Below are 17,723 nucleotides of genomic sequence, written 5' to 3'. Positions count from 1 at the left end.
ACAAAGTTTTAAAGTTACATGACAGGTTCACACCATGATCATTAACACATACCTAAGAATTCAAATATACATAAAGAACACTTTATCATTTCTTTTTACAGGCAGAGTTATATAATTAATTTGCCATGATGGGACCCAAGACATAGACTTACAACGTTTTAGCTATTCTGCAATAACTTACTCTTCAAAGAATATATTACCTTGCTCTAAATGATTTGTCAATACAAGGTGCAGGTGCAAAATCAGACCTGCACTGTGATATCCAAAGCCTGAATGTCCTTCAGGATCTTTATGCTCATAATGTGTCCTGCTCCATTCACTGACTTTTCAAATAGGTACACAAAGTGCCCYCACCTTACAACATGCAGGAAGGCCATCTCCAATACAGGTCAGGGTACCAGGGTATACTGAGGAACACTGAACACAAAAGACTAACACCAAGTTTTGCTAAAGCCTTACAGAAGGCAGCTAAAGTTCAGTCTAAACAACCTGATGGACCAAGAGAATGGATCCTGAGGATGAAAAAATGCAGCCTTTCTTTAAATCCAAAACTAAATGCAAGTCTAATTATAACCACAATCATTGTCATGGTGCATATTCTTCACTAAAGATATCAGTCTCAGAGATACTGCATAATTAAAGTGAGAAATTACTCCACAACTCCAGATTTAGGATCACATGCAAAGAAAACACTTATTCATGACAACCTCTGGAAATTTTTTATGTGAAGCCTGACATACATACCAGATTCCTCCAGTCTGCCATCAAGACACACTCTGGTGGCCATGCTTATAAATCTAGCAAAAGGTGATATGGTGACTGTATGCACAGTATGTAAAGTATCACCGAAAACACTGCTTTAAAGCTRATACACTTCTGATACAGTTCACTAGAATACAAAACAAAAATGTCGTACCAATAGTCGTAACTCTCATCCCAGTTGTCAAAATGAACCAGAAAACGATTGTCCACCATGTCTGTTACCGTAGCAACACAAATGAAAGTAGGGTTCTTTTTGTCTACAGCTTCAAGTTTCATTCCCACTCGAAATCCCGATGGAATCACTGTCTACATAGAGAAAGACATTTAATTAAGGATAAATACTATAAAACCAGAAATCTCCTTAGTGTCCACAATCAAAACATTCACATCATTTCTAAATTTCCCAATTAGCTGCCCCAACAGAATGGCAGCAGCCTAATTAGTTGACATGAGAGATGCTCAACCACAGAGACAGACTCATGGTTTATGAAATAAAAAAGCCTTGAACATGCTGCTAAAATTGAAAAGTGTTGGTTTTGACTCTGTCTCAGATGCTCCTCCTGAAAGACTGTACCTGTTCTACAGCATTATGGTGTGAGACACAGTAATAATAAAAATTACTAAAGTTCATTTAATATACTGTTTCTGGATGTGTCAGATTTTTAAACAGATTAGCAAAACAAATCAGTGGATCAGAATTTCAGAGGTGAACTGATACAAAGATTATTAATGAATTTATTGTAGTTTAAGATAAAAACGTTTACAGGGTTTCAAGTCTGCAATCACTGAAATCTATTTTAAGTTCATTACCCTAAATGTGAGCCCACTTGCAACTTTCCACACTATCAGTAACAAGTGAGTACTTACCACATTCTGGTTTTCAAATAGAGATTTAGGAGCAGCTTGAGCCTTGCATGCCTTTAGATATGCGGGCCAGCTGAACTCCTCTTCCTTGTATCCTAAATGAGGGCCATAAAAGAAGGACAAACAATAAAATAGGCATGAGACACAAGGTGCATGTAAGTGTGTTGATCATAATTAATAAAATTATTTTTCCATCTAGTTCTGAACTATTTTTTACAATTTCAAAACTGAAAAGCATCATACACTGTCAATTAGTATTTTAATTTCATATAAACTACATAGGGAAAATTCACTTTAATTACTAATTTTACCCCAATATAAACTCAAGGAGACTTTGAGGAAACACTGAGGAAACAAGGCACACTGTAAAGTAGCTTACAGAGTTCAAAAGAAAGTTGATGAAACTTCTATTTTTATTTGGGCATTTGATATTTGATAAGGAATCATGTTCTTTATTTAGGGCTTGTTGAGCTTCCTTACCAAAATGTAAAAGTTTTTTTTTTACAAAATACTATGCTTTCCTGAGCTACAGATTATTAGCTTTTCATACTTGTCTAGGACTGAAATTTGGACTGTTCCTAATCTTCATCTAGGAGGAAGAATAGTAGTCATATGAATAAAGTACTAGGCAGGACCTCAGGAGATTTCAGCTCAGTTTCAATGTTAGCTTCAAAACAAGCTGGGGAATGTTTCTTACAAAATTATTATTCTATCCTTGATCTCTGATCTCACAGTCCTGACCCTCAAGGGACCTGAAGGTCCTCAAGGAGCAAAACACCTTCAAGGGAAAGCCTGGAAACCGAAATCCATAATTCTACCAGATATCAAAAATCACAGTCTCAATAAGATATCAGTTTTATGTTATAACCTCCCTCCCTCCCAGCAAACAAGCTGCACAAGCTACAATTCATATGTCTCTTTCCCAGGAAAATCACACCTTACCATCCCTCTCCCCTCTACCTCACAGGGACCCGACTATCCTTTCTCTGATGGTCTGAGTGACAGAGAACAATGAATAAACTCAAAACAACTGCTCTCAAGCAGCTTTCCAGCCTGTTGCTTCTGTTTCACAAGCAACAAAGGGTCTACAGGCCTGAAAGCTTTTCCAACTATGCCAATCAGTCTAACACAAGAAATTCCCTCTTCCTACAAACTTCGCCCTGCTACATCCTCAGGCTATCACCAATACAGCATCACTAGCTTGAAAACAAACTTCCCAGGTGGTATCAAAATTGTTTACACTATCTATGTCCCAGACTCCCTTATGCAAAATATACCCTGTATGCATAACATATTTACACTGTAAACTATTCCCTACATAGACTTTCCATATTTTTTATTCTATGTATTCATACAACACTCGGAAAAAAGTCTGGATTTCTTTTTACTACTAGGTTCTTCAGGGAAAAAAATCATAATATAGTGAATTACATAAAATAATTCACATCAAACCACTTATACTTCTGATCATTAAAGCAATGCTAAGAGATGCAAGCATGTAGTCTTCTTCCTTTATTCTCCCCTTAAATAATAGTTATAGGAATATCTATTTTAGTCCCTATGTTACAATCCAGTAAAACAAGATCAAAAATACTACCAATTCCAGTGAGTGATCTCCTTAAATACTGAATTATGTTACCTCTTGACTATTTGAAGTGCTATTCAAATATGCCACGGACAACAGCTCTGTTTAACCTTCTGAGAATCTTATGTTTTCTTAGGCATCATAAGTAAAGAAGCTTTTACTTCACTCTTTCTACATCTGCCTTTCTTGGTTTTCATTCTAAATATTAGCTAATACAAATTAATCCCCAAGTCCTAATAAATATACTTTTCTTTGTACTCCAGTACCTCTTGTCTTGATACACTGTTGCTGTAGACCAGCTGAATCCATTATTATAGAAGTGTGATACTCCTGCGGTCCTTGCCCCAGTCTGTTAGACATCACCGACCATCCCTTTGGGCAAGGTGTCTTAAAAAACAGCAAAACTTGAAGTTCCTTTACTTCAGCTAATTTCACTCTGATGTTTGGCATGATGCAAGAATCTATACTCAGTTTACAATATATTCATATTGTTATGATATTCTTTTGCAAGGCAGAGTAGCAACTAAAACCTCAGTCTCCCATATCCCAGTGGAGTGTCAAAACTATTTTCAAGCCCATAACGCCTTTACAAGCATGCACACACATCCATCCTCTCTCTGCACATTTCATTTATAAGAGATGAAAGATAACCTCCTTTGCATGCAGAATGAATACAGTTTCTGAAACACTTTTTTTTTTTTTTTTCTTCTGCGAAACAATTTTGTTTTGCAGCTCCGCTCTCTCCCGGTGACCTCGCCCACGTGTCTGCTGGAGACCAAGTTGCAGGCTGGTGCCTCTGTTGCCATGGGGGTGGGAAGGCCACTGTGAGGCCTGTCTGACAGGGAGGGACTGAGAATAACCTGTCCCTTCCATTTTAATAAATAAGGATACAAGTAGGGAGCAGAAAGCACTTCTAACAATATTCTTCCTCTTCCTCTCTCACTTCCCTTGCCCTCCCCTGCCAACCCCCAAGATACACCAGTCGGTTTTACCAGAGCCTCCCTTCCCTCCAGAACCTCCGTACCTAACAAAAAAGATTAATTCAGGCACATGCTCAGGAAGTTTCCCTCTTTCAGCCTTCTCAGAAAACAGGGAGTCCATTACTGAGCCCAGAAGTCCTCTGGAGAGTATCCTGCCCATAACCCTCTCTTGTAAAACCAGGACACTTCTGCCCAAGCTTGCATAATCAACGACGTCAGCACTGCGCAGAAAGACTGCAGTAGCATCTGTTCATATCTCCAGCAACCAGGTCCCAAGTTGTTTATTGGTTACAGTGTAAAGATCACCAGTTTGAATCATATCTGGAAAACGAAGGGCTACTAATGCAAACCTCTAAGTTCTGCTGTGAGGTGGTATTTTATATACAATGCTATACCCTAAGCAAACTGTTGTAACTGGAACCAGCTTTAGTACCCATATGGTTTGCAATGGGTACTACAGAGAAAGCATTATCAAAATGTAATACCACAGCAAAATGTAAGCTGTCAGTCCACCTATATGTTGATCCACTAGACATAAAAAAAATTCTGTGGACACAAAAATGTACTGTATATTAAAAAAAAATTTTTTTTCCCCCTCAAAACGCAATAAAATCCTGCAAAAAACCCTGACAATCTAAGACTGACTTCTTCTCCCTYCCCTCGGAATAATGTAACTCTGCAAATATCAGTTAATCTAAGTAGTGAAAACCTACTGTTGCAAAACTAGAAGAAATATCTTTAACTGGTGAAAGAACAATTCCTCTCAGCCTCCTTCCAATCAATGTACGAGTCTCCATTACTGATTCTTATTTCTCTTCCATCTCATGTGTCAGCTAAGGTTTCACCGGGACAGTGGAAAAAGTCCCATGAGTACACAAGTAGGTTTCAGCAATCCCACCATACTACATCGATGATGAAACCGGTTAACACTGAAGTGAAGGAGCCAATCTATACAGAGGGCAGAGTATTTTGCTGGATTTGGAGAAAAATACCAGGGAACAATCTTGCTATTCGTATGTCTTGGGGGTAGTGGGATTACACAGCTGTGCAGAAATGACAACCAGATTTCTGATGATTACCTTTATACAACCTTATAAATTTTCTTCCTCAAAACCTCTGATTGACTCCGTGACTTTCCTAAGAAACAGATCCACCCACTGCTCCAGGGTGGTGAAAAAATGAACTGAAGAACAGTTTTATCACCAATTTAAAACTAGAAGAGAAGAACATTTTCATAAAAGTGACTTGGAGAAAGATTTTAACTTTCCTCCAGCAGCAGTAATTTATGGTTAACAAAAGTCTAAGCTTTTTAAAACAGCCATTTAAGATGAAAAAAAAGACAACAAACCTGCACCACAGGTACAAAACTTCCTAAGCATGCTGCAATAACATCAATAATTCTATATAAACTGGGGACTATTCATTTACCATATATAAGTCACTACTTCAGGAGAGGGCAACCTTCTGAGAAACTCTGATTTATGTTCAAGAAATTACTACTTCTACACAACCAATTACTCAGAACTATGTTCCAATGAAACGTCACATATTGCAGCAGTGGCACAGAGCACTCTTGCCCTGTAGCCAGAGTGGAACGTGTGGAGTACTCAGAAGAGGAACACGTGCTCTGTCATATTCCCACAAGGTTCAACTGCAAAAATGCCATCCTCCCCCCAACTGACAGACCTGCTGCCGATACACTTTCAGTGGCTTTACCTTCATTTTCCACAACCAAGCACCTATATCCACAGTTTTATAATTCTCCATAAATCAGTCTCTGACTCTCTGTACATTCATCTTTTTGCAGCCTTTTTAAATCATATTATCCTACTCTTATTGTATAAGTCAAAATACCACATCCATTTATTTCTCCATCTCCTGTCTGATTTGACCCCTTCATCCCTGTATACTCCCTTCCTACCCAAAAAGGGAGCCCGTTTATCCCTTCTGAAATGGTAGAGTTTCACACAGGTGCTCTCCCTCTATCTGCTGAAATAAAATAGTTACCTAGTCTGAAACAGAATAATTAAACAAGCAAATTACACATATTTCAACACTTACATTATTTACATAGACTATGAACAGATTATGCTTCCAGGCTTGTAATTTTATCCCTTATTGTCCCTCCTTATCTGTTAGTTCCTCTTTTTGTCCCTATTCCAAGCTTACTCTTTGTGGCAAGAGCACCATCTTTATTAGTCTGTGTCAACACATTAATAATAATGTTGGTTAACATGTAATAATGAAAATGTCCTCAGCCCGCCCACTAAGGGATTCTGAGCTGACTGTGAGACCTCAGTTTGAGCATACATTTCACCAGTACATTACTGTTTTATTGCAAAGAAGGATTTATTTGGGGTCTAGGTTTGTTGCTTAACTTTTTTTCATAATGCCTTATGAATGATTCTTCTGGTTAATTTGTTGTCCTGCATTCTGTGAATTTCTGCTGAATAGAAAAGGCAGGATTTCAATCTCCAGATTTTAGCAAGACTTAAAGGAGAGTATAATATGGGATGTTCAAGTGTTCTGACTCAATTAAGAAAAAAGTTTCTGCCAAAACAGAAAGAAATCACAGCATTACATATACAGTCTCCATTTCAGAGCTATGAAAAATGCGCACATCTCAGACTAAGCAATACCTTTAGGTGGATGAAGTTTGTGACCTGTTTTCTCACACCATCCAACAGGATGAATATCTGAAGAATCAGCATTCACCCAGAAATCATAACAATCTGGGTATCCATCAAAATGGAGTCGTATTCTGTAGCCACAAACCTAAATGCAAGAATGTACAAAATACATACTAAGTTTTAAGATGTTCTCCCTACACATAAGAGTTTCTGTTAGGTATTACATACATTAACAGTGTGCTTTCATTCAGTCAGCCTTTTACTTTTGCTTCTGCCAACACTGGATGAACACATTCACATGATAAAGGGGGAAGAATAAAATGCTAAGTAATTCTCAATCTGAGTGCCTCCTCTTCTGGTGAAAAGCATTAAATAAGAGTTGGATATTGCCATTAGTGTTCAAAAACTTGAGAACTGTTTAACCCAACATCAGAATAAAACAGAAACCCTAAGGAAGAGCATGGATACATCAGATACAATCATAGAGAAGGCACAGATGATGAGACTTTCAACCTATACTGATTAATCAATATGCAAGAGAGCACTGCTAGAACTCCAAAACAGACTGTGTTCAACAAGCTCTCCAGAGAGATAATGAGAGCCGTTATTTAAGATTAAATGCTAGTGGAGAATGGAGATATCCTCCAAAACTTCATTCTCCATGAAGTAGCAAGTTAACTACCAAAAGGAAGGGAAAAACAATCCCTCACTACTGTATAAAAGTTCTCCACATCTTCCTGAGTAGTAAATGCCATAACTTTCAGCAGTGAAAACCTCCTGACATCAAAAACTCACCGTATTTCATACTTAACTGACACTTTGACATAACTTTCAGTTTACCTCCTCAGAATTATGTGGAGTTCAGGCCATCCTGCCATAAAATATGAGCTGTCACTTAGTGCCAAGCACAAAGTACACAGGAAATACTAATCTACTGACATACTATCCTCAAAAAAGTGAAACAGATATACACATAAAGGGGATGTGACTAGAGGCCATGAAGAARTTCAGAAATGGGAAGGCAAAAACTTAGACTATTAAAATACAAAACTATGAAATTACAGCTGTCTAGAATAACARCAATATAGAGCAGAGTACCTATTCCTGTTTCCCCATTTTAATTTATAAAACAAAACCAACAAAACCAAAAAAAGATCCTCAGTAAACCTATATAAAAACTAATGTAAGGTATGTTTAAAAGACATGCAAAATGCAACTAGAAACTGAGTTCTCAATTATTAAAAGCAAAGAAACTAGTCACGCAATAAATTACTTCATAAACTGCAGCACAAAGATAAACTGAGTTTACGTTGTATACTAACTTGTAGAACTTGCCAATACAGACAATTTCTGAGGCAACGAGACTGAAAAAATTGTAACACATTTGCAACAAAATAAAGTGTTAGGTATTTGTATCAATAAATGGAGTACCTGTAAATATTATAATAAAACTAAATAAACTCTATACAAACTATAGGTTGTCATAGTTACAGTCTTCCTACTTATTTTCTCTTTTAAATATAGATTTAATCAAAACTACAGGATTACAGAAAAACACACATCATCTAACTTGTGTAATACTGTTTTCTCTAGTTGCCTACATTAAATGTATGTAAATAGTCACTGCTATATGGTACTAGACAAAATCTTTGTATGTTTCTGAGGCAGACATCTTCCTAGACAGAATTTCTCTCTACTTGTTACGGAATACACAACACCTTCAACTGTTGCTGTTCCAGTTTAATTTCTTCTGTAATCTTACACCACATCTGTTCTCAGCTTCACACTCCCGCAGCTTACCTCAGCCACCGTTAGAATACAGTATATTGACTGGTGCTCTGGATCCACACCTTCCAGTTTCATTCCTACTTTGAATCCATTTTTGTTGTATGGGAAAGACTGATACTGGAATGGAAAAGAACAGCTTCAATGCTTTTGAGAGTATACCCAAGAAAGACAAACTACTTCTATAAGGTAAATAGCAATGATTATTGACTATTCATATTTCTGAAAGAACTAGTAAATCACTAAATAAATAAATAACTTCCACACTTTTAAAAACAGTAAAAGAGAACTTCATGACTGTTTGAAAAACAGATAGATACTAGAATGACTTAGAACTTCAGGGTGCCAAAGAAAATTACAAAGAATTAAGAAAAAAGTTACCCATGGAAAGCAGAAAACATGATTTGCCCTCAACTTTTTCCACTAATTACCAATAAAATATTTTAACAACGTAATTATTTTTTTTCAGTCTGTACAGGGGCACCATGACACCTTCTTAGTGGTCATCATTACTATAATGATCAGACAAAAATGCTGCATTTTGCATTTTCACTTCTACTTCATAGGCCACCAAAGATGAACTGCAAAGTAGAAAAACAAGATTCTTTATATATAAGGATGGCCTCTTTAACACCATTTTCTCCTTCATATGTTGGCTCAAGATTAGCTATTTTCTCCAGAAATATTTTTGCATCACTGAAACATTATTACCCTTGTGTCACACGACATTGAACCCATAACAGCATCTTTCAAAAAATAATTTAAAAAGTGAAAAAGTGAAAACAGGGTGTTTTCAAACATAAGGCATCAGCTACCCATGTATCCTGTTCCCTGTCTTCAAGGGGGAAAAAAATTAGCAAAATAATTMAATAAAGCTAAAGAGGGTTCTCTGGGTATTACTAAATTCACAGTGCGTTTAGACAGTTTATACATCTCAAACAGTTACAAACAAAACATGGGAGAAGCATCATATATGCTCCTCCTACCCTTATGTCCCCCTTATGCCCCTGTTTTTGGGCAGTGAGATACAGAATACTGGTCTAACCCTCTTGTGTATTTATAAAGAGAATTAAATGCTGAAACCATTTTTTATGCTTCTGATGCCAGTGACCCCAACAATTTAGTCATAGTTTTTGTCTAAATTTAGACAGAAGGCTTTAACAATAAGGTTTTAAACAAAAAGACTATATGCATTAGCTAATAAAATGAGATTATAATTATAGTTACAACAATATACAACCCCCCCACCAAAAATTTGGATGAGAAATAAATATAAGGAAACTTGTGCCTAAATATCCGAAATTCTGCTCGGAAACTAATACAGAAAAACCCAAAGAGCGGATGTATTTTACCTAACTTTCGCTACCTAAAAGTTATACATGCTATCCAGTCACCTGCACTAACTCTGTAGTCAATGAAAAGAGAAAGGTACCTAGACAGGGCTCAGACTTTCAAAAGGAAGAAAACTCTCTCTTTGGTAGCTTCGGCTGCAACTGATCTAACAGCAAAATAAACCCAAGGAAAAAAACCACAGGGCATAGCACATAGGCAGGAATATGCAGACAAGAGAAAGGGAAATGGAAAACTAGACCAGTTGAAATCGGCTTAAAATGGCTTGCTATTAGATGTGTAACCACACCTCTAAGATCCTGCCTGCACCTATAGGYTGGACCTATTATGGAACTTCAGACAGGCATAGCTACAGTTGTTAAATCTACATTCCAGATAGAGACACTACTTAGCAGGATTTTTTTCTTGACAAATTTTCAACCATGTATAGCAGAGGGGATATAATAAATAATGGTCAGGTATCTACCTTTCTTTCACTTAAAAATTTTTTTGGATTATGGACATTGCAGTCTTAGTCCTTTACTTTGTTTTTTAATTAGTTTTGTATCTCAGTAATGTCTAGAAGCCCCAATTAGAGGTCAGCATCACTCATACATGTAATCTGAAAAACTAATCCCTGCATGAAAGTTTTAACAGTTTAAGTATAAAGCAAACAAAAACAAAATGGATGCAAGAAACAGACTCCACGTAAGGACAGATTTATCAAAAACTAATGCAAATACTGTTAGAACGATACATAGCAGACATATAGCAGCTAAGACGATCGCATGTTTTGCCAGGTTTTACAAGAGAAGAAGACAGCATGAAAGCTTTGTGGATTTGCATATAGAGCTCTCTTCCAAGCAAGACAGAAAGCACAAGAGAAAGCACTGAAATGACAAACGGCAAAGGCTACCATAGCAGAAAAAGGACAAGCGAGAGCCGACGATCTGACATCCAATCAGATGACAGGTAATATGGGAGCAAGCCAAATTAGGATCCGATGTAGCAAAAAAATGTAACATTAACAAGAGCTGCGAAAAGACAGGTAATAAAATCAAAGCAACAAGCCAAAAGATGACCTCTGCATCGCCTTTCTAAACATATTTAAAGAGAACAAGATGGCATAGGAACTGAGGCTATGTATCAGACTTCTGGCTGCAGAGATTAGAAGGAAAGGCTAGAACTTGCAGATTTTGTAAAAGCAGCTGCTTTCTGTAGTCTCAATTCACAGTATTCATCTGCAGCCACAGAATTCATTAAAAAAGTGAAGAAAGATAACTTGTTTCATACATATTCTTCATATCTTGATGACTACTGCTGGATAGCATTATTTTAATCAGATGGGTTTTCCTCAAGTGTAAAATCTCCAATATTATTTTTTAAATTAATTTCCCTAGAAATTCCATTATCTCACATGGTTGACTGATTTCAACTTCAGAAGTCATACCTCTTTAAAAAGCTTAGTTGGTACTGCAGTGGCCTTTTCTTCCTCCAGATAGGATGCCCAACACCATGCTTGCTTTCCTTTAGAGGGTACAGCTGTAAAGAAGCATATAATATCAAAAGAATTCTCTAATTGTCGATTTCTCCAGCAATCAAAATAAACATTTTAAAGTTTATAACATACCTATCTCAAATATACATTTTATTAAATGCATTCATGGTATTTCTCAGGATTTATTTCAGAAAAGTAATAGGTCTATAGGTTTAATGGCACCACAAACATGAAGGTTTGTATAGGATGGTTTATATCAGTTCATTTCTTGATTAGTAACAAAAAAGGCTCTTTTAGGTGACCAGAACAACTTATGAGACCTTGCCCTCTACCCCTTTTCCCCTACTGCTCCAAAAAAACATTAAGATCTTACATGTATGATTTGAAAACAAGTGTAAACAGAAGATCAGTCCAAATCACATAAAGTAACTCAATATTTTAAGAAGTTTCTTCAGAAAAAGAATGAATTCCAATTCAGGAAAGTGTTTTCAATCAGATAGCAGCTGGGATGGGTTTAGGAGATTCTTTAATCACAGTTGCAATACTCTATTCTTTGACAGTATTCAGAATGTTTCTAACCAAATCCATCACTTCATACTTTGTTGCTTTCAGATGGAAAGGCAGAGATTTAACAATAATTTCTCCAAACCTCCAAATTGACACCAGCACTTTCTTTTTCCATTATTTCAATATTGTAACATGGAAACCTCTGATTTCAGGTTTGTTCGTGTAATATCAAACTCTACAGTTGCACACTAATTATAATATTGACTGTAATCCATCTTAAGGAGATATTGGTGAGTAACAGTTTTTACACCTTGAAAACAAGGTACTAACTGCACTAGCAAAAGCCCATGTAGGCTTTTTGTGAGGTTGTCCATGTATCTATTTGCTTTCATACAGCTCAACTCTTCTTTACTGATCTTTGCCTAAAATTTCTCCTCTGTACACGTATGTCACCATTTCAGACTGTGAGCTCGTGCAGTCAGGCTGAGTTCTCACAATGCACAGTATGATGCTGACCTGATCCCAACTGAAAGCTATTCACAAGAGAAATAAACCACTTACGTAACACCCTGGCTATCTAAGCATTTCTGACTTAAACATGCACCATACCAACAGTCATGCCAGACCCTCCTGAAAAAAGCTGGTAATTTAACCAAAAGATAATAAATCTAATAAATCACAGGGATCACTTAATACTATTAAAACATTCATTTTGCTTGTGATTTACCCAGTTTTGAGCTATACTATTTAAGAGATATGTTGCTCAGCACAATAATATGCACTGATGTGCTTGCTTCTGAATATAAATGAGTCTTTTACATCAAATCTCTTCTGCTGAAATGACACTTTCCCCAATAAATGAAAGAAATAGAAATCTGTACAGATATTCTGTCAGTGAACAGCAGCAATTCCCACAGAGCATCAGCAGTATGTTTGTATCACACATGCTTCACACTGTCTCAGCTTTGGAAACAAACAACTGTAGAAATAATACTTAAATTTCAGGAGTAATTCTGTGTCAGGTGGGGCATCTTCCATAACATTTGAAGTACTGCATCTTCAGTCAGCATTTCATCTGCCTATCATGTAGCAGAGCTACTTGGATCTGTGCTGCTTAGTGGCCAGGCAACTGCTACTAGAGGAGGTTAGCAGTAATGGCTCCCAGTCTACCATAAGAAGTATCTTAGAGGGCCATATGTAGGTTATGGTTGGTGTATCACTGAGGAATAATAGCTGCTGATTCTCTGAATCTTCCTAAAAGTATCTATCATACAAATAGCTTGAAAAAACAGCACTCATTTAAAATATGTTTTATTATGTTGCTTCATGCAGCATATTTCTCTTTGGACTGATAATAGCAATTATTCCTAAACAGTTCCATAAAAGTATCTATTTCCAGCACATACTGTAGATACAAAATTGATCCCTAAGGAAACAAAAGTAAACTTTCATTTCTGCTTAATACATGTCTTTCAAAAGCTGGGAACTCAATGGGCCTGATTTGCTCTAATACCAGGACTCTTTGGAGGGGTGAAAAAAGCCTAAAATGTACATCAATTACATTTACACTTACCACAAGCTTCTCTACACTGCCAGAGGCATATAAGCTGGCTTTTTGTAAAGGTAATCAATCTCCAAGTGATGGGTTTTTTCCCCCAGAAGTTTTCACTTGGCTCCCTCAGTTCTTCAATCCACTACACATAATTGCCATAAAGAGTACCAGTAGAATATTTTTACAGAATTGACTAAAATTTAATCAATAGAGGTTACAGATTCAGTGAAATAATGCTGGCAATTCACAGTAAAAGATGGATAGCCGCACACATAAATAAGCAATACTGAGATTTCGTTTCATAACCTAACTTACTTTGTTTCAAAACTGTTATTTCCCCTTTTCTTTTTCTTCTGGTTCGCTGTGAGACTCTCAAGATCCTTCCTTCATGTTTGTCCTCCTAAATTAAAAGAAGAGTACAATAATCTCCTTAGTTCAGAAGTCTAATACAGTTAAAATGGAGATGCCCAAGGTTTAACTCTGTCTTCATTTAAATGGCTACTGACACAGCTCCCCAGTACCTCAAATAAGCTGTAGATGTCTAATAGTAAATACAGAAATCAATCAATGACAAATCACTCCCAACATGGCGAAAATGACAAACAAGGATTCTCAACACCTGGCACTCAGCAAGCCAGCCTTGTCTAAGCCAGGGCATGCAAATCATGAAGCCTTCAGCAGGCAAGGGTGAGCTGGAGAAAACTAGCAGCATCTTTGATGTATTCATGCTTTCAAAATAATTTAAAAGAAAATCTCTCGCAGTTTTAGTCTTTTTTTAAATGTACAACTGCTTTATTAAATATAAAATGACATCGATCCTTCTTATTGGCTGTTCATTAACAGTTTTGTTAGCACTAACGAATAGAACAGGTACTCATTTGGGAGGGCAAAGGTGCAAAAGCAAAGAAGCTGTTCCCCAGCTTTTGCCTAAGACACTGTTATTTGGACAACTATGAATTCCCTTCTAACAACTCGTGTGTCTTCTGTCTTGCACATTTCTATAACTGCAGTGCTCTCCCCTTCTTCCTGTGCTTCTCCCAATAGCTTTGACACCTTCAGGGAAAAAAAGTATAATGGGAAGGTACAATGATAGGTTTATTTGTTGTCCTAAAATGAAGTATAATTCCAAAAGGAAAAAACAAAATGTACTCCAAAGCACATTACATTTCAACATAAAACAAAACTAAACCACCGTCCATTTCTCATTTTTTCAGTTTTCATTTTCACTCCTTTAATAAATACTCCATAGCCACCTTTCACAGTGATACATCTCTGCATGCATGTCCTACAACAGCCCTAAGAAAACACCTGTATAAACTGGTAGCCAGCTAGAGGTTTATAAGGGGCCAAAACACCTACAGTATTCTGCAAAATTAAAAAAAAAMCAAAGCCTTTGACACTGTATATGCTGCTTCTGGATGAGAAAAATAAATAACTGTGCAGTGCTCCAGAAAAGATGGGTCAAGCTCAGATGAAATTTTTCTCCCAAATGCCAGCAAACAGTTCTAGGTAGCAACTGTCATCAGAAGCTGGAATATGCCAAAAGCATTACAGAGCAAGCAGGGCAATGACAGCAAGAGCCACATGTATTTTCTTAAAGTGAGAAAGAAAAACCTTGAAAATTAGGTTATTCCTCTTTGTAAACACGCTCAGTTCAAACTGTATCACACTGACATAGTTCAAGCATCGAGAAATTGAAAAGGCCAAGCTTGTATCAATGCAGGACCATCAGATCAAAAAGAAGGTCAGTGATATGGGGCATATCAAGAAAGTGCCATAGCAACAAAGAAAATCTGACATAGTTTTAAGAAAAAGTAAATATTGAGTTTTAAGTGACTGAGGTACAGTAGTGGAGATCAAGACAGGAAATAATGGACACTTTTATTGTTGTTTCTATCGGTATGTTAAACCATCATTTAAAAACGCATTTTAAAAATATGCATGTTTTTCAGATACTGTCAGACAAGTTCACCTATCGTTCATTGCACAAGGAAGGCTTTGGGCTAAATCTGTTATCTTTAACACCTGGATGCTTTTTTTAATTTTATGTGTTTTGATATCTCTATAATTACCCATGGCAAATGCGGTAATCATTGCTTGCTAGAAGACCAGAAAGAAAGCAATTTAGTTACACTCCCTCCTGAATCAAAGAAAGTCCTGTTAACTGAAAGGATGAAAACCAATGCAGATCTTTGGCTGTTTTCTTTAAAGCAATTTAAATTAAGAAAATCAAATTTATGCTCTARCTTAAATTTAGTTTTCTTTGCAAATCAATTATTGGCCTATAATCATTTATCAATGTGCAGCCTGACAAAGTAACAATTGTAAGGAAATATGTATTTATTTTTCTGTGTTCAAGTCATAACAAGTCTAGGTTAGTATCATCTTTCCATTAAACTCCTTTTGCTCTCTTCTTAAAAAAAGACAAAAGGTAAAAAGCAGCTCAGATGAGTTATTATCAATAATTATTATTTAGCAATAAGGGATAACTAAACTGGTAAGTGAACCGACTGTTTATTGTGGCTTTGTTAAATGCAGTTACTTCATCACTTTTGTAGAGTGATGTGTGAGTGCCACCGACATGGCAATATAAGGCAAAACTCACACTAAACATATCTGCAGGAATGGGTTTATGATGCATACTAACAGTTTCATCAGGCTTCTCTTTCTTCTCTCCATTATCCTTGGACTCTTCTTTGAAAGGCAACTTTGTTTTTCTCTTCCGAACGCCTTTGGAATCATCTTCGCCACTGCATTCCACGTTGGACTTTTCCTCCTTTGGTTCTCTACTACAAGAATAACACAATGACATAAAGCCAATATCATTTCACTTCTTACATCCACAGAACAAGTAAAAAAACAAGTAAATCTGAAGGTCAAGTGTCTGTAGGTCCCAGGGTATCATTCAAAATATAGTCTTAGAAATACTACTGAAAATGACATCTGTCAAAACAATTAGTCTGGAAGACATACAACAGCAACTGCAAGAGGAAAGCTGTCAGCCTACACTGAACAAGTTCAGCATGTTTTAAACCATGTGTCTTTCCCATGTACCATCAAACCTCATGGAGAAGCAAACTGAGAAATATTTAGGACTGCAGGGCAGTTTAAAGAAAGGAAAGAAGAAGTAGTTATTAAGACTGAGAAATCCAATTGGAGAAAGCTGGTATGTGACTGTAAATTGCTAAACAAGGAACCACAACAGACAGCTTCAAAGCAATTAACTAAAAATAAGGCATATGCACAAAGCCATAGATGTTAAAAACTGCCATAATGCAATATACTATACAGAATGTACACACGAACACAAATCTTCATTTGTGGTGAGATGAACTGCACTAGCTGAAAGAAAAGCAACTGAGAAACTACAGCATGTTCATGTTTCCACTCACTGTCATCTATAATACAGCTTTTATACTTAATTATAATTAACTTACCACACCAACCATCTCATTACTGATTATCTTAATTCCAATGATTATGAAACAGGGTGGGAGTCTGCCACTGATTCATGCATCCCATAGACTAAGTGTTTCATTGCTTGCATTTGACAGTAGAACATAGCGCTTTCTGTGCAAAACAGACCGCCTTCAACAYCAGTGTTAGACAAAAAACAAAGGTTTCATATTCTGTAATACATTCGCTCCAAAAACAGTGAAAGAACATTATAAACTGGTGTAGACTCATGAAAACGTGGCTGCTTAGTATCTCCCTTTGCCCCACCATTACTGTTTTATCCCACCATGTTTATCTCATGCTGCATTTATGCCAAATTCTTTGTATCTATGCTTTATAATTGCACCTACTTGTTTTTTACTTGCTGGGCACATTTCTGGCTGCAAAATTTCCCTTCAGGAACAAATTCTTCTATGGTACCATAGCGATAACAGTTTTCACAGAAAACAAGTCCATCCACTTTTGCAGTTTCCTTCAACTTTGTGGGGATCCCTGTCTTTTCTGAAAAGGCTGAACAATGAAAAAAGTAACTTCACTTAGGTAGAGGCGATACATTTCCAACCATCCCTAGTAGGCCTTGCCAAACAAATAGAAAGCTGAACTCATGCCATTCTTGCCAGAATGAAGAATGAGACTCATTGCCTGTATGGGGTCAGTATTCCACAAATAAGTCACGTTCATATTGCAGTACTACAGAAAATAATCTGTTGATTTCATGCTTCTGTCACCACTGGAACGGAGAGGATATTAACAGTTTGATGTTGCTAATCATGGA

The 17,723-nt window shown here is 36.7% G+C and overlaps 1 protein-coding gene across 7 annotated transcripts in view; it reads right to left on the bottom strand.

Moving 5' to 3' along the window:
* Positions 1 to 17,723, bottom strand: part of L3MBTL3 (L3MBTL3, histone methyl-lysine binding protein) — a 90,644-nt gene that overhangs the window by 47,703 nt on the left and 25,218 nt on the right. For all 7 annotated transcript variants that reach the window (XM_026070013.1, XM_026070012.1, XM_026070014.1 and 4 more), the window contains 8 exons: positions 17,299 to 17,458; positions 16,140 to 16,281; positions 13,808 to 13,892; positions 11,386 to 11,477; positions 8,622 to 8,726; positions 6,831 to 6,966; positions 1,630 to 1,721; positions 917 to 1,068 (listed from right to left, as the gene is read on the bottom strand). In XM_026070013.1, the coding sequence (XP_025925798.1) occupies positions 917 to 1,068; positions 1,630 to 1,721; positions 6,831 to 6,966; positions 8,622 to 8,726; positions 11,386 to 11,477; positions 13,808 to 13,892; positions 16,140 to 16,281; positions 17,299 to 17,458 (964 nt within the window). The remainder of the gene's footprint in view (positions 1 to 916; positions 1,069 to 1,629; positions 1,722 to 6,830; positions 6,967 to 8,621; positions 8,727 to 11,385; positions 11,478 to 13,807; positions 13,893 to 16,139; positions 16,282 to 17,298; positions 17,459 to 17,723) is intronic.

The sequence above is a fragment of the Apteryx rowi genome, unplaced genomic scaffold, assembly GCF_003343035.1.
Source record: "Apteryx rowi isolate R43461 unplaced genomic scaffold, aptRow1 scaffold_301, whole genome shotgun sequence".
NCBI classification, from domain to species: Eukaryota; Metazoa; Chordata; class Aves; order Apterygiformes; family Apterygidae; genus Apteryx; species Apteryx rowi.
This window is presented reverse-complemented; position numbering and strand designations above follow the sequence as displayed.